The following is a 27,407-nucleotide window of genomic DNA, read 5'->3' as shown; positions in this document are numbered from 1 at the left end:
AATGTCGGGCTCTCTGTCCTGAGGTAAGGGATGACTGATAATGCTGTGCTGTGGTTGGCACACTTTAAAACTTTGTGTCACACTTCTGCCTATGTTCTCTTTGAAATAATGCTACAATGATCTGTTCTTTTCTTTCATACTTTTAGTAATTGTCAGCAGACTCGCCGACTGACAGTTCTTAGTAAATCATTACAAACAAAAGCTCTTTTCTTTTTTAACGGCAGTTGGCTCTCCCTACTGTCTTCATCTTCGAGTTAAGTTCTATTCCTCGGAACCAAACAATCTTCGGGAGGAGCTGACCCGGTAAGCCTACACTAAGGTTGGGTCAGGGTTAAGACTTAAGGCCACTCCTGGGATTCCTCAGCCTAGCAATAAGGTCTCAGGTGAGTTTTTAATTCTAGAACAAGATGTTTTAAAATGTCGGATTCTAGTCAGGTAAAATAGCTCATGCCTATAATCTCAAGCACTCAGGAAACTAAGGCAGGAGGATTACTGTGGATTCAAGGCCAGCCTGGGCCCCATAGTGAGTTTCAGGCTAGCCTGAGCTACAGTGTGAGATAGACCTTGTCTTAAAATATTAAAATAAAGTGTATGATTCTTTTACAAACAAACAAAAAAAGAGTTGATTTTCATGCATCCAACAGATGTGACTGGTGAATCAGTTCCTAGATTTTAAACAGAACTGATAAGTTTTGATAAATTACATTCTTATACTTATGACATCCACTATGATCTGTCTTTTGTTAGCAACTTCGTGTAGGTTGGCTCCTGACTTTTTACTTATAAATGCCATTGAGTAATGACGATATTAGATCCTGATTTGAGTAATTCTGAATAAAGCTTCAGGTTGTATCCATTTCTTTAATTTACCCTGCATCCGTATCACATATGAATTGCTTCTTGTACACAGTCCTTGTTAGGTGATGAGGCTGAGTTGTTTAGAATACCTTTGGAAAGATTTCCTTTAGAATTCCCTGGCAGTGAGCTGCTGTTAGCCTTACATCTCTCATACAGAAGTGAGTGTGTTGTCAAAGTTAGGATGGGTCACAGGGCTCCTTTACATGTATAAAGTTAGGATGGATCACAGGACTCATTTACATGTATAAAGTTAGGATGGGTCTCAGGACTCGTTTACATGTATAAAGTTAGGATGGGTCACGGGGCTCGTTTACATGTATGCTTCTGACATTTTCTCTGCAGTTGCTCTGCTCCGCTACACTCTGGCCTGCTCTTCTCTCTCTTACCTTCAGCTGTACTTCCTTCCACCTCTCAGAGCTCTTTTCCTCTATTGTTTTTCCCGTACACATTTTCTTGTGGTAAAATTCTGTAATTAAAAATGTTCTCCCAGGGTGTGGTTGTGCACACCTTTAATCCCAGCACTTGGGAGGCAGAGGCATGGGAATCTCTGAGTTCTGGCCATCCAGGCTGCATGGGTGAAATCCTGTCTTAAAAAAAGAAAAGGGGGCCGGGCGGGTGGTGGCGCACGCCTTTAATCCCAGCACTCGGGAGGCAGAGGCAGGCGGATCTTTGTGAGTTCGAGGCCAGCCCTGGTCTCCAAAGCGAGTTCCAGGAAAGGCGCAAAGCTACACAGAGAAACCCTGTCTCGAAAAAACCAAAAAAAAAAAAAAAAAAAAAAGGGTATTCTCAAGTTAAAATGATAGGATTTTTTTTCCATATTAAATTGTTGTATTTAGTTATTTTGTGTCTTTTATTTTCCTTAGGTATTTATTTGTTCTGCAGTTTAAAACAAGATATTCTCAGTGGGAAGTGAGTATTAATTATTCAGTACATAACTACAAAGTTCTTGAGTAGTAGAAAAGTAACGTAGAAAACAAGTTCACTGCGTGGCTGGCGAGATGAGAGCTCAGTGAGTAAAGGACCTGAATTTGCACGCCAGCACCCATGTAAAACCCAGGAGCACGGTGGCCTGTGTAACCCCAGTGCGGGTGGGCTCGCTGGCCAGCCACTGTAGCCAAAATAGTAAGGTGGGAAGGAGCAGAGGATGGTTCTGGACATGGCCCTCGGGCCTCCACGTGCTCACACGTAGGCAAGTGTACTTACATATATATACACATAAGTCCAGAGTTGTGTAAAGCAAATTGTCAAGATGCAATATAAATTATTGTTATTTATCTTAAAGATTATGAAATTGACTTAGCCAATTTGTATTTTGATCTCAGATTAGAGTGTCCTTTTGATACAGCCGTTCAGTTGGCAGCTTATAATCTGCAAGGTAAGTGGTTCTTGTGCTTAAGACTGGAGCGTAATTCTTTTGTGTGATGCCTGTCTAAGGAATAAAAATAACATCAGACAGCAGGCTAGAAAAAGACAACACTGGTGTTTGGTGTAAAATTGTGCCCATGTCCAACTCTTGACTTCTGCTTTGATTTAAGACTTCTTTAAAAAGTTTACTGTTTTCACTGCCTTTCCCTCTCAATCTTCGCTCTTTTAATTTTTTTTTTAAATTTTTAAAAATTTATGTTTTTATATTATGCATTGGTGGTTTTGCCTTCATGTCTGTGTGAGGGTGTCAGATCCCCTGAAACTGGAATTACAGACACTTGTGAGCTGCCGTGTGGGTGCTGGGGATGAGACCCAGGTCCTCTGGAGAGCAGCCAGGGCTCCCGACTGACGAGCTCCTCCTGCCCTCTTCCCATCGGTAGTGCTTTGAGACAGTTTGCAGCCTGCCTGGTAATTGAATAAATGCTAAGCTGATCGTTTTCACAAAGAGAATGCAGTGGCATGAGAGTGACTTATCGTGGCTGTTCACTCTGAAAATGAGTTCAGGAAGAATCAGCACACCGAAACAAGATCAGACCAGTGCACATTTAAAAGAGCCTGTTGGTCAATTTGAGGTGTTTTTTAATAAATGAGGTTACTGGGAAACTTACCCAAATACTTCTATTTAAGTATTTTTCTCCTTAAATACTAAATGTCTCCTAAAGTTGACATTTTAAAGGAAAACTATAATTTGAGCCCTTGTTCACCCATTGAAAGGAAACATTTTTCTGGAATATCTCTGTATATACTGTAATTAGAGTTATATTTAACGATGCTCAGGACTTTAGTTTTCGCCTTCTTAGTGGTTGTACTTTTGTTCTAAGATCAGTAGTATTTGTCACTGTGTAGATAACAAAACTAAATTTGCATGTAAACATTTGTTTTTTTTATCTATCCATTACTTAAAGAAAGCATATTTTCCTGGTGATGAGAATTTTTATCTACTTGATTTGTTTTCACTATTCTTATCTGTCTCAAATTAAAACTTGTTTTCTATCTGCATAATGAAGGGGAGGCATTAGTTTGAAAATGCTGTCTGTATTGTTTGTCCCTCATGACAGCCAAAGTATATGCTTTAAAATGGGTTTGTATGGGACTGGGGGGATGACTTGAATGGTGAATGAGGGGTCTTGATCTGCACATAGAGATACCAGTCCCTGGCACCCATATAAAGATCTGGTAAAGGCTCCTAGATTTTTAGAGCTGAGACAGACAGATGCAAGAACATGACAGCCATTTAAAATGGTGGGACACTGGGTTTAAGGCAGTGAGTCAGAAGCAATAGAGGAGACACCTGACGTCCTCTTCTGGCCTCTGCATGCACAGGCTGTTGCACGAATCCTGAATGGTCTTAATAAAAACCCTGAGCCAGATATTAGGGTGAAAGCTGAAAGATCTGAGAAACGAGCAGCCAGCCTCTTACCTCATCAACTCCTCAGCCTGAAAGAGACTGAGCTCCTGTCTCCTCCTGCCTTATATTCCTCTCTCCACCCAGCCCATATCACTTCCTGTCTCCACCTCCCTAGTGCTGGAATTAAGTGTGTGTGCCACCACTGCCTGACCTCTATGGCTAACTCCGTGCTGGGCTCTGTCCTCTGATCTTCAGGCAAGCTTTATTTCTTAGATTACAAACAACATATCACCACAGCAGGCAGAAGTATGTGCCCTCAAACACTTAATATTACACACACACACACACACACACACACACACACACACAGATAGGATATATTTTATATATATTATTTTAACACATTTGACTCACTAATGCTCAAAGCATTAGTCTCGAGGGGATAGGAACTCCAAGTGAGTGGTTACCATTATTATTCATTATGGTAAAATAATTTCTCCATGTATTTTTTTTTCAAAATTTTTTTTAGTATTTTGCATTCCAGACAAATATTGTATCTTATAATATGATGCTATATACTGTGCATCTTGGGTAGATTTTTATAGATAGCATCTGATTGTCTTAAGACTTATAAGGTCAAAAATGTTTTTTCCTTTGTGGAAATACAGGAATTTATTTTTAAAAGCTAAGTATTAGTATATGAATAAATGAGAAAGGTGTAATTAAAAATATGCCACCAACAAATGTGATTTATGTTGTCTTACTCTTCTTCTATTGCTATGACAAAATATCACTACCAAGGCAGCTTATAAAGGAAGCATTTAATTGGCACTCAGAGTTCCAGAAGGTTAAAGCCCTTGACCATCATGGCAGGGAGCAGGGCAACAGGCAGGCAGGCAGCAGGCATGGCGTTGGAGCGGTAGCGGAGACCTCACATCTAATCCCCAAGTATGAGGCAGAAAGAGGATAAATGGGAATGGCATGGGAGTTTCAGCCCTCAAAGCCCACCCCCACTAACATACCTCCAACAAGGCCACCACCTAATCCTTTCCGCCAGCTTTGGCCCAGGCATTCAGATATATGAGACAATGGGAGCCATTCTCATTGAAACCGCTGCATTTGTGTGCAGCCCAAGTCCTGGATCTAGACTAGGTTTACAGGGGGGAATGGTCTAGGCATCATGAATGGCTGGTAGCTTAAGAAAAGAATTTTACTAATCCTCTTCATCTTTATTTGCAAAACATGTTTTTTAAAAAGGGCTTTTCTTACAGGTTTTCTCTGTGTAGCCCTGGCTGCCTTGGAACTTGCTCTGTAGACCAGGCTGGCCTCTAACTTACAGAGATCCACCTGCCTCTGCTTCCCGAGTGCTAGGATTAAAGGTGTGCTCCACCACCGCCCATCTGGGATTTTCTTAGTATTATTAACACAGCATAACTCTGTGAACTTGTATTTGTAGCTGAACTTGGCGACTATGATCTTGCTGAACACAGTCCTGAACTTGTCTCTGAGTTCCGGTTTGTGCCCATTCAGACTGAAGAGATGGAACTGGCTATTTTTGAGAAATGGAAGGAATACAGGTAACTCATAATTTGATCACACTTTTTAAACCTCATCACCGCCATTATTTTGTATTTATTTTCTTTTGTTTCCATTTTTCACTAAAAATCACTTTAGACTTATAATTACTATATTTTAAATTTCAGAGGTCAGACACCAGCACAAGCTGAAACCAATTATCTGAATAAAGCCAAATGGCTAGAAATGTATGGAGTTGATATGCATGTGGTCAAGGTGAGCTCTATTTTGTGGTACCTTTATTAAAAATGTATTCCTGGGATTAGAGGGATGGCTCAGCAGTTAGGAGCAAGTGCTGTTCTTGTAGAAGTCCTGAGGTTGGTTCCCAGCACCTGTGTCAAGGTACACACAAACACCTAAAACTGCCTCCAGGGGATCTGATTCCTCTCTTCTGGACCCAGTAGGTGTTTGTACTCAATGTGTCCATACACATAATTTAAAAATAATAAAAAATAAATCCTTTTTAAAAAATTGATTCATTCTTTGCAATTTTTATTCTTTTTTTTTCCCTCCAAGACAGGGGTTTTTCTGTAACAGCCCTAGCTGTCCTGGAACTCGCTCTGTAGACCAGGCTAACCTTGAACTCACAGTGATCCACCTGCCTTTGCCTCCACTGCCTGGCTCATTTGTGATTTTTAATGCAACTATGAATTTTGTAGTATGAAAGAAGGCATGGGAGTTTGTATAAAATACCTCTGAGTATTTTTGATGTGTGATAGGTAGGGGAAAATGGTTTGAAATTAGGTATTGAAAGACTAGAATAAGCTGGGCGTGGTGGCTCACACCTTTGATCCCAGCACTGGAAGTCAGAGGCAGGTGGATCTCACTGAATTCAAGGCCAGCCTGGCCTACAGAGCAATTTCCAGGACAGCCAGGGATATGTAAAGAGAGACCCTGTCTCAAAAAACCAAAAACCACAACAAAACAGACTCAAATCTATAGAAAAATTCATTGTGAAAGAACAGAAAACTAAAATTCTAGAAATGTACATGGATGCTTGTAAGATGTTGATTTTTAAGCTGAGAAACAATTTTTACTAGCATTTAGGTCACTTTTTATTATTATTATTATTTACTGTTTTGTATCACTGAAGCTTACTATTGAGTAGACTTTGCTACAAAAATAGTTCTGGAAGCAAGGTTGATACTTTGTAGCTTGAAGAGGATTATTTGCTGAAAACATCTTGAATATAAATATTAGCCTGTATATACTATTTAACTGCAAAAAAGAACCAGTTGTATGAAAACTTGAAATCTGTTTCTTGTGTACAAACATAATGCATTTTATATTCTTCTTAAATTAGGCTAGAGATGGGAATGACTATAGCTTGGGACTAACTCCAACAGGGGTCCTTGTTTTTGAAGGAAGAAACCAAAATCGGCTTGTTTTTCTGGTAAGCAGTGTGAATATCAGAGGTCCTCTGGTTTTTAATGAGCCAAGGCATTTATGTTGTTAATGAATGAAAATGTTTGGCAATCAAATCCTGAGAAGTTGCAGGTGAAGTTGTGTTTGCTATTCTGGTATTTCTCTGCAATCTCTCTCTCAGAGACAGAGACATTCAGAGTCCTCTAGCTCTGTGTCCCAGTGGTGTCAAAAGTGTCAGTGTGTGTCTCAGTGTGCTTATCTTATGTTTGTGTACTTTTGAAATGTTCTTTCCACGGTGACCCCTCCATGTGGTTCTCCCTGTTAGGATTTTCCAAGGCTGCCCTATCTGCAACAGAAAAAGGAGGGAGCTGTTAGTGCTTCTGTTCCCCCTGCTGTCAAGTTTGACTCCTTCCTGTTTCCCAGCTTCTGTTTCCACACTTAGAGATGGTGTACAGATTTCATGACCCTAAGGTGTAGAATTGGGCAACTGTTTGCATTATTACATTTTTGTTAGACGTATGCAGCATTTAGGCATATGTTTACAGACAGGAGCTAAAGATGGCCCATGTTACTTGTGACATTCCAAGACTGTTGACTTCAGCCTTCCTACCCAAACTCAAATTCACATCCAGGTGTTACTGATAAAAAGAGAGAGGAGACCCTAATCAGTAATGTTTTCCTTTATACCCTTTAAAAACACTTAATGACTTGTTGTTATATTTAATACCTGTGCTGTTTTAGCCCTGAAAATTTTCTTTAGGGTTACAGAATTCATTGTGCCACATTAGGGGTGTGCAAAATACATGTGTTTCTCGTTTCCTTCATATTTTTAATGTCTGACATATGGGCAACATCAGTTTGTTAGTTGGTTGCTTTTGAAGTATATGTTTGCCTTCCCTTTAGAGACTTTGACGGGCAGTGCGGCCTGCCTTGACGTTCTTACCTGTGTTCGGAGATAAGGAGACATACTTCGATATAGGAAAGGATTTTCCCCTAATATGGCTGTTGATCTCATATTATACAGGCCCAAGATACCAGATTGGATTTTAAGAAGAATTAACTAACTCTATTGTGGTTGTGGAAAGATGATGATCAGGTAGGAATTGTACTGTTATTACTTACTAATAGTAGTTGCATGGTAACAAATGGGGATGTACCTCATAGAACAAAAACTCAGCATATACTTTGAAGTAAATTCCTCATTCAGGTCAGACCATCCTAAAAATGTTCTTTTGTGCCATTAAACTTAAAGATAATATAAAAGCTAATCATCTGTTATTTCTTGTTGATCATGTATCTGTCCGTGTACAAAGGTTACATTTAAGTGACTTGATTCCATAATTCCTGATAAGAGTTAAAAGAACAAGCAGTTGCCTTTTATTGGAACGCTTTGGAGGCAGGGACAGGTGGATCTCTGAGTTCAAGGCCAGCCTGGTCTATAATGCTGGCCAGTGAGACCTTGTCTCAAAGAAACAAACAAACAAATCCACCTTGTGATTATTTTTTTACAATAAAATGTGATTGAGTTTTTGTCAATTTTTTTTATATAATTTCAGTGTGGTCCCATTTAAAAATGATTTTTATGTATTTATCCTGGCTTTTATCGTATTTGGGCATATTTTCAGTGTTCCTATTTAGCTTATAATTGACTTTTTGGTTGTACTTATAGATGTGATAAGCAGTAGCAACAGTCAAGTTCTATCACTTTTCTGAAGTTTTGCAGATATTAGATTTATAGATTCTTACTGTTTTAAGTTTGACTTCTTTTAATTGTTGGAGACCAGATAAGTAGTATATTGTATTGTAATAGTAACCTTCTTCCATTTCTCTGTAGTTATTGAGGATATATGTAGACCTGATTGAATATAGTAACTAGCTCAAAAGAGTAAGCCTATAGCTTAAGGTAGGCCCTAGATGGCTATAACTTTTTTAAATCCCCCCCCCTCCCCCCCCCGCGACAGGGTTTCTTTGTGCAGCTTTGTCGCCTTTCCTGGATCTCGCTCTGTAGACCAGGCTGGGACTCGAACTCACAAAGATCCCGCCTGCCTCTGCCTTCCCAAGTGCTGGGATTAAAGGCGTGCGCCACCACTGCCCGGCTTTTTAAAATTTTTTTTTTTTTTTTTTTTTTTTTTTTTTTTTTTTTTTTTTGGTTTTTCGAGACAGGGTTTCTCAGTGTAGCTTTGCGCCTTTCCTGGAACTCACTCTGTAGCCCAGGCTGGCCCTCGAACTCACAGAGATCCGCCGGCCTCTGCCTCCCGAGTGCTGGGATTAAAGGCGTGCGCCACCACCGCCCGGCTTAAAATTTTTTAATATGGACATTAGACAGGTCCCCCCACTTTTATAAAAGTGTCTCTGAGTTTTCTGATCTTAGATAAGTGAAATGATAATTTCCCAGAAAATCGGTTAATGGAAGCATTGCTTTTTAATCAGTGCACTTTGGTTTTCTTTTCTTGTTACAACCAAACCTGTTCATTTATTAAACAGAAAAGGAATTTTGTGGCTGATATAGTGTGATGGTTTTTACTCCGTGGAAATGAATGAGAAACATTCATAGTCTCAGAGGAGTTCGAGTGCAGCAGATTGCCTAGTGGAAAAGTTCTTGTAACAGTTGTTGTTGATTAGTGGTAATATAGGATTATATGACCTTGGCAAGGCTGCAGAATAGACACTTAGCTCATGACATTATTTCATGCATAAAAATGATTACATAACTGAGAAAAATAGAATTGATATGAAAGAACTTTATAATACAATAAGTGAATTTTTGATATGGTAATAGTTTTATGTGTGAGTTTTTAAAAAGAAATTTTGTATTTGAGACTTTCCTATCTGTGTACGAATGTTTTCATCAAATCCACCCCTCCTTGCCTCCCCACTGGTTCTTCCATTCCTCCATTTTTTTATTTGTTTTGATAGTATTTCAAACTACTGTATCTGTTGTGTGAGGTAGTTCTCATTTTGGATGATTTTGATTCTTTTCCCCCTTGTTTACATTTCCCTGGATGTGTTTCATAAAACAAAAATCAAGTTACAGAAGATACAAAGGTCCAGAGTTCCATTTTGTTGTTTTTTTCACTGGTATTTTAGATTTGTATTTTGCTTAGTTCCTAGGAATTTACAGAACTACCTTTGTGTCTTGGTGAAATTTGATCTTCAAACTTTCTTACCAAAAATCATAGTTTGGGCCCAAAGAGATGACTCAATGGTTAAAGGCACTTGTCATCGAAAGCCCAGTGACCTGACCCCTATATTCTGTTTTTCTTTTCTTTTTTTTTTTTAAGCGTACCTGTCTTAGTTATGGTTTCTATTGCTGTGAAGAGACGCAATGACCACAGCAACTCTTATAAAAGAAAACATTTAATTGAGGTGGCTCGCTTATAGTTTCAGAGGTTCAGTCCAGTATCATCATGATAGGAAGCAAGGAGGTGTACAGGCAGACATGGTGCTGGAATAGTAGCTAAGACTCCTACAACTTGCAGGCAACAGGAAGTCGACTGAGTGTCATACTGAGCAAAGCTTAAACAAGAGACCTCAAAGCCTACCCTCCCCATGACACACGTCCTCCAACAAGGCAATACCTATTCCATCAAAGCCACATCTCCTAATAGTGCCAGTCCCTTTGGTGGTCAATTAATTTAAACTACCACAGTACCCTAAATTCAATTTTATGAAGTACTTGGAAAATAAAATATATATACATATTTTATATATATATATATATATATATATATACACACACACATATATATATAAATAATAAATGAATACAGACATTAAGTATTTTTTTTTTTTTTTTTTTTTTTTTTTTTTAAAGATTTATTTATTTAGTATACAGCATGTATGACTGCTGGCCAGAAGAGGGCACCAGATCATGTTACAGATGGTTGTGAGCCACCATGTGGTTGCTGGGAATTGAACTCAGGACCTCTGGAAGAGCAGTCAGTGCTCTTAACCTCTGAGCCATCTCTCCAGCCCCCGACATTAAGTATTTAAGACTCTGGGTCAAATTATACTCTAATGCCCCCCCCCCCTTTTTTTTTTGCTTTTTCATTTTTTCTTTTCCCATACATTACATCCTGACCACAGTTTCCCTCCCTTCTCTCCTCCCAGTCCGTCTCCCACACCTCCCCTCTCCTGCAGATCAGCTCTTCCTATTTCCCTTCAGAAGAGAGCAGGCCTCCCAGGGATGTCAACTGAACATGGCATAACAAGTTACAATAAGACTAGGCATATACCCGCATAACAAGGCTGGACAAAGCAACCCAGTAGGAGGAAAAGAACCCTGAAAACATGCAAAAAAGTCAGACGCCCCTATTCCCACTGTTAGGAGTCCCGTAAGAACCATAACATATATGCAGAGGACCTAGGTCAGACCTATAGAGGCTTCTCTGATTGTCAGTTCAGTCTCTGTGAGCCCCATTGAGCCCATGTTAGTTGATTCTGTGGGCTATGTTCTTGTGACATCCTTGACCCCTCTGGGTCCTACAATCCTTCCTCCTCCTCTTCCTCAGGATTCCCTGAGCTAATGTTGGGCTCTGATCTCTGCATCTGTTTTTATCAGTTGCTGGATGAAGTGACTCTGATGATGATTATGTGAGGCTCCAGTCTACAAGGAGAGCAGAATATCATTAGCAGAATAACGTTAGGAATCTCTTTTTTTTTTCCCACCAGTTATGTTTTGATTCTGTCCTAGGTCTCTAGGTCTCTGGTTCCTGACCCTCCAGGCAGTGTCATTTGTGGGCTCCCTCTCTGGCATGGGTTTCAAGTTGGATCAATCATTGGTTGGCCACTTCCACAAGTTCTGCACCACTTTACCCCAGCACATCTTGTAGGCGGGACAAATTGTAACTGGTCAAAGGTTTTGTGCCTGGGTTGGTCCCAGTCCCTGCACTGGAAGCCTTGCCTGGTTACAGAAGATGGCCAGTGAGGCTGTGTATCCTCCATTACTAGGAGTCTTTGCTAGGGTCTTCCTCGGAGATTTCAGGGTGTTTCCATTGCACTAGGTTTCTACCTTGCCCCTAAATGCCCCCCAGTTCCAGTCATCTCTCCCATTACTCTCTCCCTCCAACCCCTACCCCATCCCTCCTGTTACCATCCTGACCGGTCCCCCTGGTCCACCTGTGAAATCTATTCTATTTTGCCTTCCCAGGGAGATTCATGTGTCGTCGTGTCCCCCCGTCCCCCCCCCCCAGCCCTCCTTGTTACTTAGCCTCGCTGGGTCTGTGGATTGTAGCATGATTATCCTTTACTTTCCAGCTAATACCCACTTGTAAGTGAGCACATACCATGTTTGCCTTTCTGGGTCACTTGTCTGCTTTCTATTCTTATGTTCTTGAACGCCCCATTTTCTTCCCTCAGCCTTCTCAGTGCTGGCATTACAAGCATATGGCACCACACTCACTACAGCTGAAAGAGTTGGGTCTTGTTTTGTTTCATTTGGGGTTTTTTTGTTTGTTTGTTTGTTTTTGTTTTTTATTTTTTGAGACAGGGTTTCTCTGTGTAGACAAGGCTAGCTTTGAACTCAGAGATTTGCCTTCCTCTGCCTCCCAAGTGCTGGGACCAAAGGCAAATTGCTACCACACCCATCATAGCACATGATTTTTTTTTTTTTAATGGCTTCTGGGTTTTTCATGAGTGTTGTATGTACTTGCCTGTATGGAAGTGTGCATGGAGGTGAACGTGTGTACGTGTTTATGGGGCTAGATATTGGGTATTGATTACTCTCCACCCTAATGTTTTGGAACAGGGTTTCTACTGAACCTGAAACTCACCTATTGGACAAGACTAGGTGGCCAGCACCATACTTGCCCATCCCCAAAAGGTTTCAGAGAGCAAACTAGGTGCTTTTTTTATTTTTTAAAGTTTATTTTATTTTATTTTATTTATTTGGTTTTTTCAAGACAGGGTTCCTCTGTGTTGTTTTGTTGCCTGTCCTGAAATTTGCTCTGTAGCCCAGGCTGGCCTCGAACTCCGCCTGACTCTGCCTCCCGAATGCTGGGATTAAAGGAGTGTGCCACCACCACCTGGTGGTTTATTTTATTTGTAGTTATGTGTATAGGGTGTGCGTGGGTGGTTAGTGCAGATGACCTTGGAGACATGAGATCTTGTAGAGCTGGATTTATAGGCTGTTGTGAGCTGTCTGTGGGTGCTGGGAGCCACACGTGTCCTGAAAGAGCTTTGCCCACCCCCAACCACTGAGCCCTTTCTCCAGCACCTTTGTTATTACTTTTCTGCACTGTTTTATTTCGAGACAAGGTCTCACTCTAGTCCTGCTGGCCTGGCACTTACTGTGTATGCCGTGCTGGCCTGACCTGGTGGCATTCCTCCCAGTTGCTGGGATTACAGGCATTCACCACATGCTTGGCTGCCTTCTGGTATTGGTGTGGTTGTATTTGTATTGCAGAAATGGGAGACATGACTGACTTCATAAACAGCACTTTGTCTCTTTCAGGGTAAAGAACAAGAGCATACCTTTGTCTTTAGACTAGATCATCCAAAGGCCTGCAAACACTTATGGAAATGCGCCGTGGAGCACCATGCCTTCTTCCGTCTCCGAGGACCTGTCCAAAAGAGTGCTCATCGATCAGGATTCATTCGCCTAGGATCGCGGTTTAGATATAGGTTAATTCCCCTAAGTTTGAACATCACCCTCTCTTGCATACAGGCCAGAAAAGTTAAGCCAACACTAATTTTACTGAGGCAGAAATCAAGACAGAGAAATAAAGTATGTTGCCAAAGATATTTATTGGCCAAAATTTTTAAAGATGTAGTATTATTGATAATAATTTCTTGAGTAGATGGGAAATAAGTCATTATTGATTTATATATTGACACATTTTATATATAATAATCAAGCCACAATTTAAATTTATGTAACAAGGTAGATTCTCCATCTAACAGGTTGCTCTCATACAGAAAAATGTATGGGGTATTAGTATGAAGAATCCTTTGGTTCTCTATAAACCTAAAGACCAGTTGCTTTTACTGACTCCTTTGTCATGAATTTGAAATGTTTCAGTTCATGTTACGTCTGCGTAGCTGGTCAGGGTGAGTCTGCAGCATGTCCTGGACTCAGTTAAAGAAGGGGTAAAAGTGCCGGGAATGGAGCACGCCAATCACAGGGAACTCCAGGAGAATTCCTGTTCTACCCATGTCAGAAATGCTGAGGTGTCCTTCTAAGAAGTACAATAGCAGTTTTTAAAAGTTTCTGGACAGTTTTTGTGGAAATACAGAAAAAGTGACTGGAGTTAGGGCTGAGGACATATTCCATTGGTTGAGTGCCTGCTGCCATGTATAAGGCCTGCAGCTAAATCCACAGGACCACAAAAGGAGAATTAGCTAGGAATCTTGGTTTGGATTACACATTTTGCATTGATTCGTGTGATTAGGAAATTAGAGGTTGCTTCCCTGAGAGCTTGGACATTGTCTCATGATTTAATATGTTTATAGGTGATATACATGCTTAGGAGAAATCCTCTATTATTAATGTTACATATTTTACCAAAGCCTGGAGAATTAAAAAAAATATCTGGGTGCTCGCTTCGGCAGCACGTAGACTAAAATTGGAACGATACAGAGAAGATGAGCATGGCCCCTGCGCAAGATGACACGCAAATTCGTGAAGCGTTCCATATTTAAAAAAAAAAAAAAAACTGGTGAAGAGAAAAAGCAGAACTATGGGTAGTAGTTCCCTTCTGGATGCTTCTTCGCGGGATAATCTGAGTGCAGACATCTTACTCCTGTGCTGGTTGCCTTAGATTGTCTTACCGTTGACTTGCCTCCTTTATTTTAGTGGAAAAACAGAATATCAGACCACAAAAACTAACAAAGCAAGAAGATCAACCTCCTTTGAAAGAAGGCCCAGTAAGCGATACTCCCGGCGGACCCTCCAAATGAAAGGTGACGTGCGGCCCTGTTCCAAAGGCTTGTCCTTCCTGCCAGTCTTCATGTGCTAGCTCCTTGTTTGCTGGAGAGGAAGCCGCCTGAGTCTTCTTAAGTCGTTCTTAGTTAATTGAAACTGTTCACTGTAATGGCTTCTGTATTTAGCTGGGGTTGAACTTGATCGTAGCTCAGTTCGGTGACAGGAGCAGTGTTTTTGTTTGCACTTAGTTTTTCTTTTTAGTGTCTGTACTAGAGCAGTTGTTTTTTTCTCTTGTCTTTCAAATCTCATGATGAAATGCCTCTTCATCCCTTGGAATGGTTTTTATTTATTTATTTATTTATTTAATTTTTTTGGGGGGGGGGGTTTCGAGACAGGGTTTCTCTGTGTAGTTTTGGTGCCTGTCCTGGATCTCTCTCTCTGGAGACCAGGCTGGCCTTGAACTCACATAGATCCACCTGCCTCTGCCTCCCGAGTGCTGGGATTAAAGGTGTGCACCACCACCGCCCAGCTTGAATGGTTTTTAATATTAGCATGTAATGAGTAAATTAAATTGTTTATTTTGTAGGGGAGAAGGTTTGTGCATGCATATGTGCCATTTTATGAACCATGTGAAGGCCATTGCCCTGGAACTGGAGTTAGAGACAGTTGTGAGCCATCATGTGGCTGCTGAGACTTGAACCAGGTCCTCTGGAAGAGCAGCAAATACTCTTAACCTCTGAGTCATCTCTCCAGCCCCAAAGAATTTTTCAGGAAAAGTTATTCCTATTAGGCTGGTGAGATAAAGACACTTTTTAAGGTGCTTGCTGCCCAGTGGGACTGACCTAAGTTCAGTCCCCAGGACCACATAGGAAAGAAAACAGACTCCACAAAGTTATCCGCTGACCCCCACACATCCCACACAGAGACACTCAGGAAAACAATATAAAAATGAGTGAATGATACTGTTCTGTATTGTAATTTACTGTTAGAAATTCTGCTAAATTAAATTTACATTTTTAGCCGGGCGGTGGTGGCGCACGCCTTTAATCCCAGCACTCGGGAGGCAGAGCCAGGCGGATCTCTGTGAGTTCGAGGCCAGCCTGGGCTACCAAGTGAGTCCCAGGAAAGGCGCAAAGCTACACAGAGAAACCCTGTCTCGAAAAACCAAAAAAAAAAAAAAAAAAAAAAAAAAAAAAAAAAAAAAAAAAAAAAAAAAAAAAAATTAAATTTACATTTTTAATTATCGGTGTCTGTCATGCATAGATATTTATAGATATTTACAAATTCATAAATGTTACCTGCCACTTAAGATCCTTCAACTGTGTAAGGAAAGCTTAGTTTCCATGAACAAATTAAACTAAAGCTTGTGTTAGGCTCCAGACTTGAACTTCTACTACAACACAGTTGGGTGAGCATGTCTCCTGCCAGGTCAGTGTTGTACAAACCGTGCCACAGTCTGATGGTGGCCGTGCTGCTGTTGCCTGGTTCTTCTGACTGGTCCATACTCATTCTCGTGTGCTCATAAAGTCAGGTAGATAGCTATAAATTCGAATAGTTCAGGCATGGATCAAAGCCCTATTACCTCGTCTTTTCAACTGACAGAATTCAGAGTCAGTTCCTTCATCCAGGAGACTTTTATAGAAAGTTAGTTTAAAAGAACAGATGTGGGCTAGCAGTTTCGCTCATGAGTGAGGTTGCTGGTCGCCAAGCCTGATGACCCGAGTTTGATCCCAGGACCCACATTGTGTCAAAAAGAGAGAATGGACTCCCATGAATTGTCCTTGCTCTTATACATGCTCTGTGGCACTGACATGCACACAACAATACATTTTTAATGGAACTTTTAAATGAATAGATGTTGAGCTGGAGAGATGGCTCAGCAGTTAAGAGAGTGGACTGCCCTTGCAGAAGACCCAGATTGGTTCCAGCTCCCACATCAAGCGGCTCAAAGGACCCATAACTCCAGCTCCAAGGGATCCGATGCTCTCTTCTGAGCTCCGGGGGACCTGTGTTCTTGTGCACATAGCCAGCCACACAGACACACCCAGGTCCACACAAACAACAGTACAATCCTGGAAAAGAAAAGAATAGATGCACACGGTGTTTTATTGGAAAACAGAAGTGGCTGCTGCAGGCCTTACTGGTCTGACCTGCAGCACAGCTTGTGTATGTTTTCACAGTTAGTCACGGATTTACTTTGAATAGTGCAGCAATTTGTCATGCAGGGTGGACTAATAAGATGTTATCTTTTCTCTTGTCAGCAAGCACAACAAAACCTGAAGATCTTGGGTGAGTAATGTAGGAACTGAGACGATTTTCATAGTTGTGCAATTTATATAGTTGCTATAATGAGTTAAACAAATATTTGTTGAAAACCTTGCCAAATGTCAGGTTTTCCATAGGCTTTCCATTTCCATTGGGAGGAGAATAGGGAACAAATAGACACCAGTGAAAGTGACATTCAGAACAGTTAAGCTGCTTACAGGAGTAGAGTGGTAGGGTGGGAGTGGCTGTGTTCTACAGAGAATGGCAAAGAAGAAAGGTGAGTTGGCAGGTAACCATTGGATTCCGGGCTGAACTGCCCTCAGTCGTGGTATATGGCTCTCACTTCCATGTTACTGGCTCGGCTTGCTAGTATTTGTTGATCTCTGTGTCTGTATCCATCAGAGGTGTCTGTGCGTTTCTTAGACTCCTTTTCCAGTTTTGGTATGAGAGCGATTCATGATCTCACAGACTAAGTTGGTAAATAGTCCTTCCTCTCTTGTTTTTTGAGAAGAGTTTGTAAGGAATTGATAGGAACTCTTTCTTAACACTGTGATAGTATTCATCAGAGCCATCTAACCTGGATTATCTCTAGTCTGATTTTTAAATTCTTAATTCAGTCACCTCTTGTAGACATATGTTTCAGATACTGAGTAGTCAACTGTACCGTAAAAGAAATTTGTATTACATGTATTTATTTATTTAGTGGGTTTAGTTGTAGCAGTGCATGTTTAGTGTGTAGTTGTGCATGTACCACAGTACCCATATGGAGGTTAGAGGACAGCTTAGAAGAGCTGCACCACATGGGTTCTAGGGATGGCACTCCTGCTGACAGGTGTCGGTCTTGGCAGCAAGTGCCTTGACCTGCTGAGCCGTCTTTCCAGCCTCTGAACTTTCCTGTTCAGTTTTCTTCACTTAAAACTGTTGGAGCCAGCTTGTGATTAGTGACTCATTACAGAAACACTTGGCTGTTGTGAACAAGGACTCTTGATGCTGTTAAGAGTAAAATGAATAAGGAGTTGGGAGGAAATGAGGGTTTCTACTGTAAAACTTCAGATTAAAAAGTACATTTTTGTGCCTTTCTTGGCTCTGTGCTTTGGATTTTTTGTTTTTTGTTTTTCTTTTGAATTATTTAGAAACTGTTCTTACGAGGAAATTGACAAGGCATTTTAGCTCTCTGTGTTTTTTAAATGGTGTTTGTTTATTTAGTAGATTGTGTCTTGCTTTCTTGGAACAGACTAGGACATGACATTTCACCTTAAAGATATGCCATGAAAGTAGTAGAAATAAAGAAAATATTTAAACAGTGATATGATGTTGAACAATTAAGGTTTTTATTTGCAAAGCTAAAGTCCTTTCTCTAAGATGTTCTGAAATACAAGTTTCTAATCAGAGCGTAGTGAGTATAAGCATGGTCTCTTCTAGAATTGGAGTCAGTTTTACTTCAGTGGGTAAATGTCTCTTCATTAGTGATGCTTCTGACTCTCGAAGACCACAGAAACAGGCTACTGAAGAAATGCGGGCCCTTTGGAGGGAGAAATGGTATAATTATAATCTTAAAGATTATAAAAGACTAAGTTGTGTGGCTCACAGCTCCAGATGATCTGAGTTGGCCTCCAAGGACACATACACTTACATGTATTTCTTAACACACAGACACATACACATACAACATTAATAAATCTTAAAGTGTGTGTGTATGTGTATGTGGTATGTTTGTAATAGGCTTTCAGAAGTTAAATGGTGAGACACCCCCCCCCCCCAAGGTTACTAGGTACCTCTCTTTCATACAATCTCAGGACAACCTGAGTTTGGACTGGCATGCATGCCCTTCGCTCTTACCCTTGCCGTTCTGTTTGCATGGATGGTTTTGCTCCAGTGGACTGGAGAACAGTGCCTTTTTTTATAGGGTCTATTTGACCGAGAACATTTCTCGACCTTGTACTTTGCTGTTTCATAAAATATACCAGTTTGAATAACAGGTTTGTAAATTGCTGGTGTCGGTCTCTCCTTGTGAGCTTGGACTAAAAGTACATGAAGAAAAGGTAGTGTTTTAAAGGATAGTTGATGTTCATGGTTACTAATAAGTTTTCTTTTTCTAAATGAAGAGGCCTTGGTATGCTGCACAGGCTAGCCCGACCACCTGAACTCAAGACACTCTCCTCCCTGAGCTTCCTTCTCACTGAGCGGTGGGACTGTAGGCATATGCTGTCGTACCTGGGTTAAGGCAGCGTAGAGCCAGGACAGAGGAAGGAAATTAAACAGAGGCTATCTATGAGCAAAAGTGTCAGTTACTGCATGTGGCCCTTTACAAAGCCCTTCTCTAAGATACTCCGAATAGAACATATATTTCTGATCAAGTTCACAAGCGGAAGGGAACCCAGCCAGCCAGAGCTGACAAACATGGCTCTGGAGGGCCTTGCCCTTCTCCCCAGTTCCCTCTGCCTTGCTAAAAGCTGCTACGTTACACTCCTGAAGCCAGCCACAAGGTCTGTTCCCTGATTTGGCTCCTTCCTCCTCCTGAGGCTGACTATCAAAGTATTGAAGTCCAGCAATCCAAAGCCCCCTTTGGCTGCCCTAATTAACATGCCCAATTAAAATTAAACACTTCATCCTAGCACAGGATTTCTTTCCCTTTCCCTTTCTAAACCGCCATTTTCCTATGTACTGCGTCCTGTCAAGTATGGTCTACAGAGCAAGTTCCAGGACAGCCAAGGCTACAGAGGAAAACCTTGTCTTGAAAAACCAAAAATAGATAGATAGATAGATAGATAGATAGATAGATAGATAGATAGATAGATAATAAATAAATAACATACTAAAAATCAGATATGGGCCAGGTGGTGGTGGCGCACGCCTTTAATCCCAGCACTCGGGAGGTAGAGGTAGGTGGATCTCTGTGAGTTGGAGGCTAGCCTGGTCTACGGAGTGAGTTCCAGGACAGGCACCAAAACTACACAGAGAAACCCTGTCTCAAAAAAACAAAACAAAACAAAAAAATCAGATATGGGAAGGAAGACCAATTAGGTTCTTCCAGTTAGGTTCTCAACCTATGGGTCACAACTCCTTTGGGGGTCAAATGACCCTTTCACAGGGGTTGTATATCAGATATCCTGTATACAGATATTTACATTATGATTCATAACAGTAGCAAAATTACAGTTAAGAAGTAGCAACAAGATAAATTTATGGTTGGGGTCACTACAACATGAGGAACTGTATTAAAGGGCCACAGCATTAGGAAGGTTGAGAATGACTGAGTTAGGTTATATAGACTTTCTAAAACTCTTCATGAAGATCTAGAAGAGAAATTTGAAGGTTCTAAATATAAATGATACTCAATACCCTGTTTGGCTCAAGGCACCTCATAGGCGTGTGTTGAGATTACTGGTAATGTAAGGTGCAATTAAAATGTATATATATGGAAAATATAAATAGCCATAGAAAAGCAGATGTTTGATAGTAACTATGACAATTGCAGCTTGAGGAAGCATCAAAACAATTTAGCTGGAAACAAAGCAATAACATTGTTGGTGCTGCTTTGAATAGTGTATATATAATCTTAGAAAGTAAAGCATCTTGTCACACGTCTCTGATCTCAGCACTCCAAAGGCAGTGGCAGATAGATCTGAGTTTGAGGCCAGACTGGTCTACATATCAAGTTCCAGATCAGCCAGAACTATGTAATGAGACCCTATTTCAAAAAAACAAAACAAGACAAAAAATTAGAAAGAAAGTAATAATCTAGAATTTTATATGTAGGGTTTTTAAAAAACCTATAATGCTTCATTTTATTAGTAATAAAAGACAAATTATAATTATGCATATACAACATTAAAAATAAAAGTTAATGTAAAATAACAGGCAAATTTTATATGTGTGTGTATACATATGTCAAACTTATCAAAAGACTACACAATTAGGCTTTTGGATTTCATTTTCTCAATGATACAACGATTCAGTTTCCACCAAACATAGATTAATACCTTAAAGATATCTAAGATATATATTTATATGGGTGAACTCATAAATACAAGATATTACTGGTGTTGATTCCATGAAAAAAATTTCAAACTATGCAAACTATTTCAAACTTTAATGTGCAAGTTAGATATGTATTTTTAGTCTTTGTTGAACTTACTTTAAATACATTTTTTAAAATTTTATTTTATGGGGGCTGGAGAGATGGCTCAGAGGTTAGGAGCACCGACTGTTCTTCCAGAGGTCCTGAGTTCAATTCCCAGCACCCACATGGTGGCTCACAACCATTTGTAATGAGATCTGGCACCCTCTTCTGTATACATAATAAATAAATAAGTCTTTTAAAAAAAATTTTATTTTATGTGCATTGGTGTGAAGGTGTCGGATCCCCTGGAAGTGGAGATTCATACAGTTACGAGCTGTCATGTGGGTACTGGGAATTGAACCCATGTCCTCCGGAAGAGCAGCCAGTGCTCCCAACCCTGAGCTGTCTCTCCAGCCCCTTTACGTACATTTTAAGGAAACAGTTTATAATCAATTCTATTCCGATTTGGGTCTATATGCATGTTTGTTTGGTTAGCTTTTTTTTAAGGTTGTATTTTAATTGCATTGCTCCTCTTTCTTCCCTCCAAATCCTTACATATAGGTTTTTTTAATAGGTTTTTTTTTTTTCATTATAGTGTTCATAATGCTTCAACCCAGAATAATGACTCCCAACAGGTAAGACAATAGTGAGTTCCTAAGACACCAGAGCACATAGTTAATTTGACTGTCATATATTAATGGGATTTTTGTAGTGTATGATATTACTAGTTTTGTACATTTCTTACCCCCAACACTTCTCTTGTTTTACTAAGATACTGTTAGTAAAACAGATGATCTGTATTTTCTGCCCCTATAAATCTGGGGCATCAGTACGTTGTGAATGTTTATTTAGTATCTAAAATTAGTGTATTAAAATTCAAACATTTAATTATATTACATTTATGTACTATATAGATGGCACTCCATTTTAATGTTGTATTTCTTGGCATTAGTATTTCTGTTTGTTAATATTTGACCTTACTTATAGGCAGAACAAATGACTTTTATAATTTTTGCCCCAAGGCTTGGAGTATGAGGTCTCCTGTGCCTATGACTTCTTCCTCATCTTCTGGTTCGGTGCTGGTGGAGATAGAGAATCTTCCACAGAATTCTGCAGTAAACCAACACGACAGGAAATGGTTTGTGAACTTCCTAAACCAAAATATTTCTTGCATAATTGTATTCTAAACTTTTAAGCTATAATCTTGAAGCACTGTAATTGATTGAAAACAAATTATTCATATTTGTGAACTGAGACGGAGCAGACTGAGCAGTCAGGGATGGTGACAAGGTTCGTAGATGAGAGGGAGGACAGCTGGCTAGAGACGGAACATAAGACGGCTTTACTTTCATTCATGTGATCTGGAGTGGTTGATTAAAGTCTGAAAAAAAGAAAGAAAAATATTCCAGCTTGGGGAACTAGAGAAATCATTCAGTGAAAGTAAAGCTATTTATGTAAATGGTAAATACACAAATATGGATACTTTGTGGCTTGTTGGGTTTAATCAGTTGGGTTTGTGCTTTCCTAGAAAGCTCTGTGGCTTGGGGAGGGTTCCTTGGAAATTATTTGGGCGCAGTGGTCCTATGGATGTATCATCTGTTCAAGCTTTCTGTCTGTTTATTGGATGCACTTGGATGATTCATGGGATTTCTCTCTTTCTCTTGCTCTTAGTTTGTTAGTAGCTGGAACTTGATGAGTGTCTGTGGTGATCTCAAGGTCTGGGTCAGCTTTCTGTGCAGCCGGTTCTTCCTTCCTGGTGGTGGGTCAGCAGTGGCTGGTGACTGTCTCTGGTCTGTGCTACGCACTCCTTTTGCTGGTATTGCTGGCTTAACTAACGGCAGGATGCTTTGCCTGTGATGGTTGGATGTATTTTATTTCAGTCCCAGATAACATGCGGTTCAAAAATGAATATGATATAAGATATTTAGGTATGTATGCATATGTACATACCAAAAGGGTGACAGATGAGGCCTACAAATGTCCAGTTTTAGTCTTTAGGACATCGTAAGTTTTAGTTTCTTGCTGAAGATAAGAGGCCAGCAAGCAGCTGTGCTCCATGTCTTTAATGTGCCACTGAAGTCCATTGTCACATGAAGATAGTAACCAGACTTCAACTGCAAAAGAACTGTCTTAATAGACACATGTCTTCCTTTAATACCAAGTGAGAACCTGATTAGTTTACATCCTGTGTTATGACTCTGTCTTTATTGAATTCCATTTTAATGAGTGCATATTTAAATCTGTTTAATTAGATTTGTTAGGCACTGCCAGTTCCTTTGGTGTAGCCTTTAGAGAGAATATTGAATTTGAGTTTCAAGAGAAATGAACAAACTTGGAGCTGTGTGTCCTCTTCCTACACATGGTCGTGCTGACACCTCCTTTGCTGAAGTGGACTAGAGATAACCCTGAACACCTGAGGAGCCTCCGCGTCCGTCAGCAGGGCACGGAACTGGACGTGCAGCTGACGTGGCTTAGAGCGAGTGACTCTCCAGCCTTCATTACAGCGCAGTCTGCCTCTGTTTCTGCATGCTTGGATTTCAGGTCCGAAACAGTCCTCCTGTAGAAATGGGAACAAAGTTTGGAAACTGATGACTGGGCGACAGCACAGAATATGGAACATCCTACTTCTGGCAGATGATTTGGAGCCAATTTAATTTAAACCCATTTCCTGTTGACGTCTTCGGCTTGTTTCCCCAATATCTTTAATGAAACCATTAACTAGGTGAATGATTTAATGTCAGTATGAGAATTTGTTAAGCTATTTAATATCACATACATTGTTTATTAACAAGAAGCCAGATGACAGTGCTTGAGACTGAGAGTCTACTGAGGCCGGGGATTTGAGTCTAGCCTGAGCAACAAGTAGCCATATCTCAAAACAAAAGAAAGCATGCCTGTAATCTCAGTGCTTGAGAAGAAGGCACAGGTAGACTGTGATCCCAGGCTAGCCTGGGCTATGTAGTAAGACCTAGCCCTATCAAAAAAAAAAAAAAAAAAAAAAAAAGTGGAACTTAGGAAATCTCGCATCTGTAAACCAGAGCATAAGGTGAATTGATTTTTTAAATTTTTAGAGACTCTAAATCAAGAGTCATGAATTTTGCTTGTTAGGTCTGATGAGCAAGTTGAATTTCAGTGGAAGGGAATAAAATGATGAAAAATTAAGTTAATATTTTATTGAATTTGAAAAATACTTTTTTAAAAAAAATCTAGATTTTAGGTGCTTTTTGTATTTGAATAATCTTTTCCCTTGGTAGTTATATGAAGTGTGTGCTGCCCTTGTCCCATCACAAAAGCTTGGTTTTGAGCCATGGCGGGTGTTTCTTTCTACTGGAGGACTCTTGGGACTCTGTCCAGATGCACGTCCATGTCTGTGAATGTCTGCCCTCTAACCCCACCCCCACCCCCGTGCTGTGCACTTCCTGTACTCCATCTGCGCCTGTCACATCTCAGTCTGTGCCCCTGTGAACTCTGATTACAGAAAGTGCAGTCATTGCCGTTAATTTGGCTCACTGATGCGAACTTGCTTCATATCTATGAGCAGGCTTTTTGTTTTTGTTTTTTTAAGATTTACTTATTTATTTATTATGTATACAGTGTTCTGCCTGCATACACGCCTGCAGGCCAGAACAGGGCACGAGATCTCATTATAGATGGTTGTGAGACACCATGTGGGTGCTGGGAGTTGAACTCAGGACCTTTGGAAGAGCAGCCAGTGCTCTTAACCTCTGAGCCATCTCTCTAGCCCGAGCAGGGTTTTTTAATGCTCCTGAATTTTGTTTCCTGGATTATATTTTTTTAAAATCATGTGAGTTTTGAGATCATTTTTATAATTGCACTTTCCATAAATGTCTTTGTCTTTCAATAGAATCTAGTATTCTAATATTTGCGTAAACTCTGCTTAGATTTTTTTCTTTTTTTCACTAGAATTCCAAACAACATTACCTTGGAATGTCCCAGCGGCAGCAGGGACAGATAACAGTGTTTTGCCCTCTTTGACTTTCCTTCATTAATTAATTTCCTTAACTAATTCTAGTTACATGTGTTTTCGTATTGGTGCTTTCCATTACCCGAACCACGTAACTGTAGATTTCTCCCCTGCTCTTCTTGACTGTTAGCATTGCATGGGAACTGCTCACCATAGTGGTGCATGCTGATCACATCGCCTTTCTCCTTTACACATCCATGTTCTCTGTTCCTGTTGACTAACTGTGCTCCCCGCTCCTCAACCATCCAGGCTCTCTGCTACCAGTGACTGCTGTCAACGTGGTGGAAACCAGTGGACCACCAGGGCCTGCCCCACCCCAGACTGCACACAGAAACTACACTGACTTTGTCCATGAGCACAATGTGAAGAATGCAGGAGCCATCATGATGCTCATTTTTCTGGCCCTGCAGGCATGACCGAGATATGAGTTGTTACGCCTTTTAGGCCGTGGAACTCTGTCATCCAGGTTGATAATGTATTTTGTGGCGTTATAGAGGTTGATTCCATTAGAAGTATTGGAGAGAACCTGTTTCATTCTGAGTCACCAGTTACGCAGTGCTGTGATTGACTTCTTCTGTGGAAGGGAAGAGGATCTGAAGAAGCTGTACGCTGTCACTGCCAGGGGCAGGTGTTGCTGTGTTGAAAGGGTGTGCATACCACTGTGGCCTGGGAAGGGTTTTCATAACGTTAGCATTTAACACATCCCTCAGTGCATCTCTTAGGATGTTCCTGTTTATGATAAACAGTCAGTTGTCATCTACCACATGGCATCTAAATAGATGGAGTTTAAAGGAACCATGTCCAGTCATGGTGCTGTAATAATACTGATCTCACATACTGCATTCTAAAGTGACCCATGCCGTCATTTCAGCTACGTACCTGTGGTTCTAGTAAAAATTTACTATACTTTATTTTTTAATAAGCATTTGTTACCACAGGACTAGAAATCGCACTAACAGTATGACTCATGTAGAGAGATAAGACTGAGTGGTACCTTATTAGCAGATGGCTATACCAAATGCAGAGTGAAAGCTTTCTTTGCTCATTCCTTCTTTCTTTCACATTGAAAATCCTTGACAGATCACCCAGGTTTGTAACACCGTCATAATCTGGCCTTATCCAGCCTTTAAATAAAGTTCTGAAGTGAAAATGGTACCATTTTGAGATGGGTTGCATAAATTTCACACTTTTAGTCCTTTTTGAACTTTGCCAGATAGTTAAATGTTACTATGTAAGCTTTTTGATTTAATTCATTGGAGGCAAATTAGCTGGTAAAGTACATTTCTGATGATTGAGACACTACCAAGAAGAATCAGTATTTCCTCTTACAATTATTTTAAATTTTAGAAAACTTTCTGAGCTTTAGGAAGAAATTTGAAGGTTTATATTGAGAACTGTTGATGCTTTGAAATAATGAAGCTTTTTTTATAAACAGCGTATTGTTTAACTGGTCCTGCGTACCGCAGAGGTTGGCTTCATCTTACAGGTTCTCTGCTGGGTGATGAAGATGACTTCAGAGGGCTTGGATAGTAGGCTCCTGTGCAGATAGAATGGGGCTTGTTGGTAGGAAACAGATGTGTAACCCAAAACAATTTACAGCATGGAATTCGTAGGCAAGTCTTGATGTGCTTTATCGTCATATAAGGGGATCATTGCCTAAATTTACTATAGATACAGAATGGGTGTCCAAAATATTAACATATCCTAAATAGAGCAGATGCATATCTTACCTAGCCTAACCTTTAAGACAATCACCATCCAGTGTGCTTTTAAAAGGCACTAATGTATGACCCTCTGAGGTTTATTTTGTTTTTGGTTTTTTTTGTCTTTGTTTGGTTGGTTTTGCTTAGATTATAGTTACTAAATATTCTCTATGGTGCTTTTTTTCCTTTTTATTTTTAAGACTTGTTTATTTTGTATGAATGGATGTTTCACCTGCTTGTATATCTGTGTATCTGTATACCACATTAGTATGGTGCCTTTGGAGGCCTGAAGAGGTATTGGATCCCCTGGAACAGGAGTTGTGGATACTTGTTAGCCAACATGTGGGTGCAGGAAATTGAACCTGTGTCCTCTGGAAGAGCAACCAGTGCTTTTTTTTTTTTTTTTTTTTTTTTGAGACAGGGTTTCTCTGTGTAGCCCTGTCTGTCCTGGAACTCACTCTATAGACCAGGCTGGCCTCGAACTCACAGAGATCCACCTACCTGTGCCTGCCAAGTGGGATTAAAGGTGTGCGCCACTACCACCCGGCTGTAACAAGTGCTCTTAATGCCAAAACCATCACTCTAGCCTTTTTTTTTTCTTGATAGTACTTAGATCATAACATTCTAAGCCCAGAAGCTCTGCTTTATGCTATGAAAAGACTTAGTAGATATGAATGTAATGAAAGGCACTAGGATTTCCATAATACAAGTGAGTCATAATGCCCTTTATTTTATTTTTTTTTTTAACGAAGCCTCATGGCTCAGTATCACATAACTCTAATCCTGAAGTCTTAGGTCTGACACTGATACAATGAGCACCTCCTGTATATCCTAGCAAATTGACTTTTAGAAGTCTGAAAGGCTGTAACCAAAGAATCATATTTCAGTTTATATTGGAGGTAGTCATCTTTATTCTTAGAATTTGAGATAGCCAATAGTGTTTGATCTGAATGGTGCAG

General features: G+C 40.2%; 1 protein-coding gene and 1 non-coding gene across 2 annotated transcripts in view; both read left to right on the top strand.

Annotated features, from left to right (window-relative positions):
- Epb41l5 (erythrocyte membrane protein band 4.1 like 5) overlaps positions 1 to 27,407 on the top strand; it is a 124,848-nt gene that overhangs the window by 35,781 nt on the left and 61,660 nt on the right. The window contains 10 exon segments of the mRNA XM_052736735.1: positions 5,088 to 5,208; positions 5,335 to 5,422; positions 6,510 to 6,572; positions 6,574 to 6,606; positions 7,596 to 7,667; positions 13,023 to 13,192; positions 14,364 to 14,470; positions 16,694 to 16,721; positions 21,356 to 21,395; positions 21,783 to 21,898. Of these exon segments, the coding sequence (XP_052592695.1) occupies positions 5,088 to 5,208; positions 5,335 to 5,422; positions 6,510 to 6,572; positions 6,574 to 6,606; positions 7,596 to 7,667; positions 13,023 to 13,192; positions 14,364 to 14,470; positions 16,694 to 16,721; positions 21,356 to 21,395; positions 21,783 to 21,898 (838 nt within the window).
- On the top strand, positions 14,104 to 14,209 carry LOC128110226 (U6 spliceosomal RNA). Its single transcript, XR_008218176.1, has one exon. It is a non-coding gene; the product is annotated as a U6 spliceosomal RNA (small nuclear RNA).

Source organism: Peromyscus californicus, unplaced genomic scaffold (assembly GCF_007827085.1).
Source record: "Peromyscus californicus insignis strain IS unplaced genomic scaffold, ASM782708v3 Scaffold_14__1_contigs__length_90479793_seg_2, whole genome shotgun sequence".
In the NCBI taxonomy this organism is placed as follows: Eukaryota; Metazoa; Chordata; class Mammalia; order Rodentia; family Cricetidae; genus Peromyscus; species Peromyscus californicus.
Note: the sequence above shows the minus strand (reverse complement) of the source record. Positions and strands in the feature narration are given on the sequence as shown.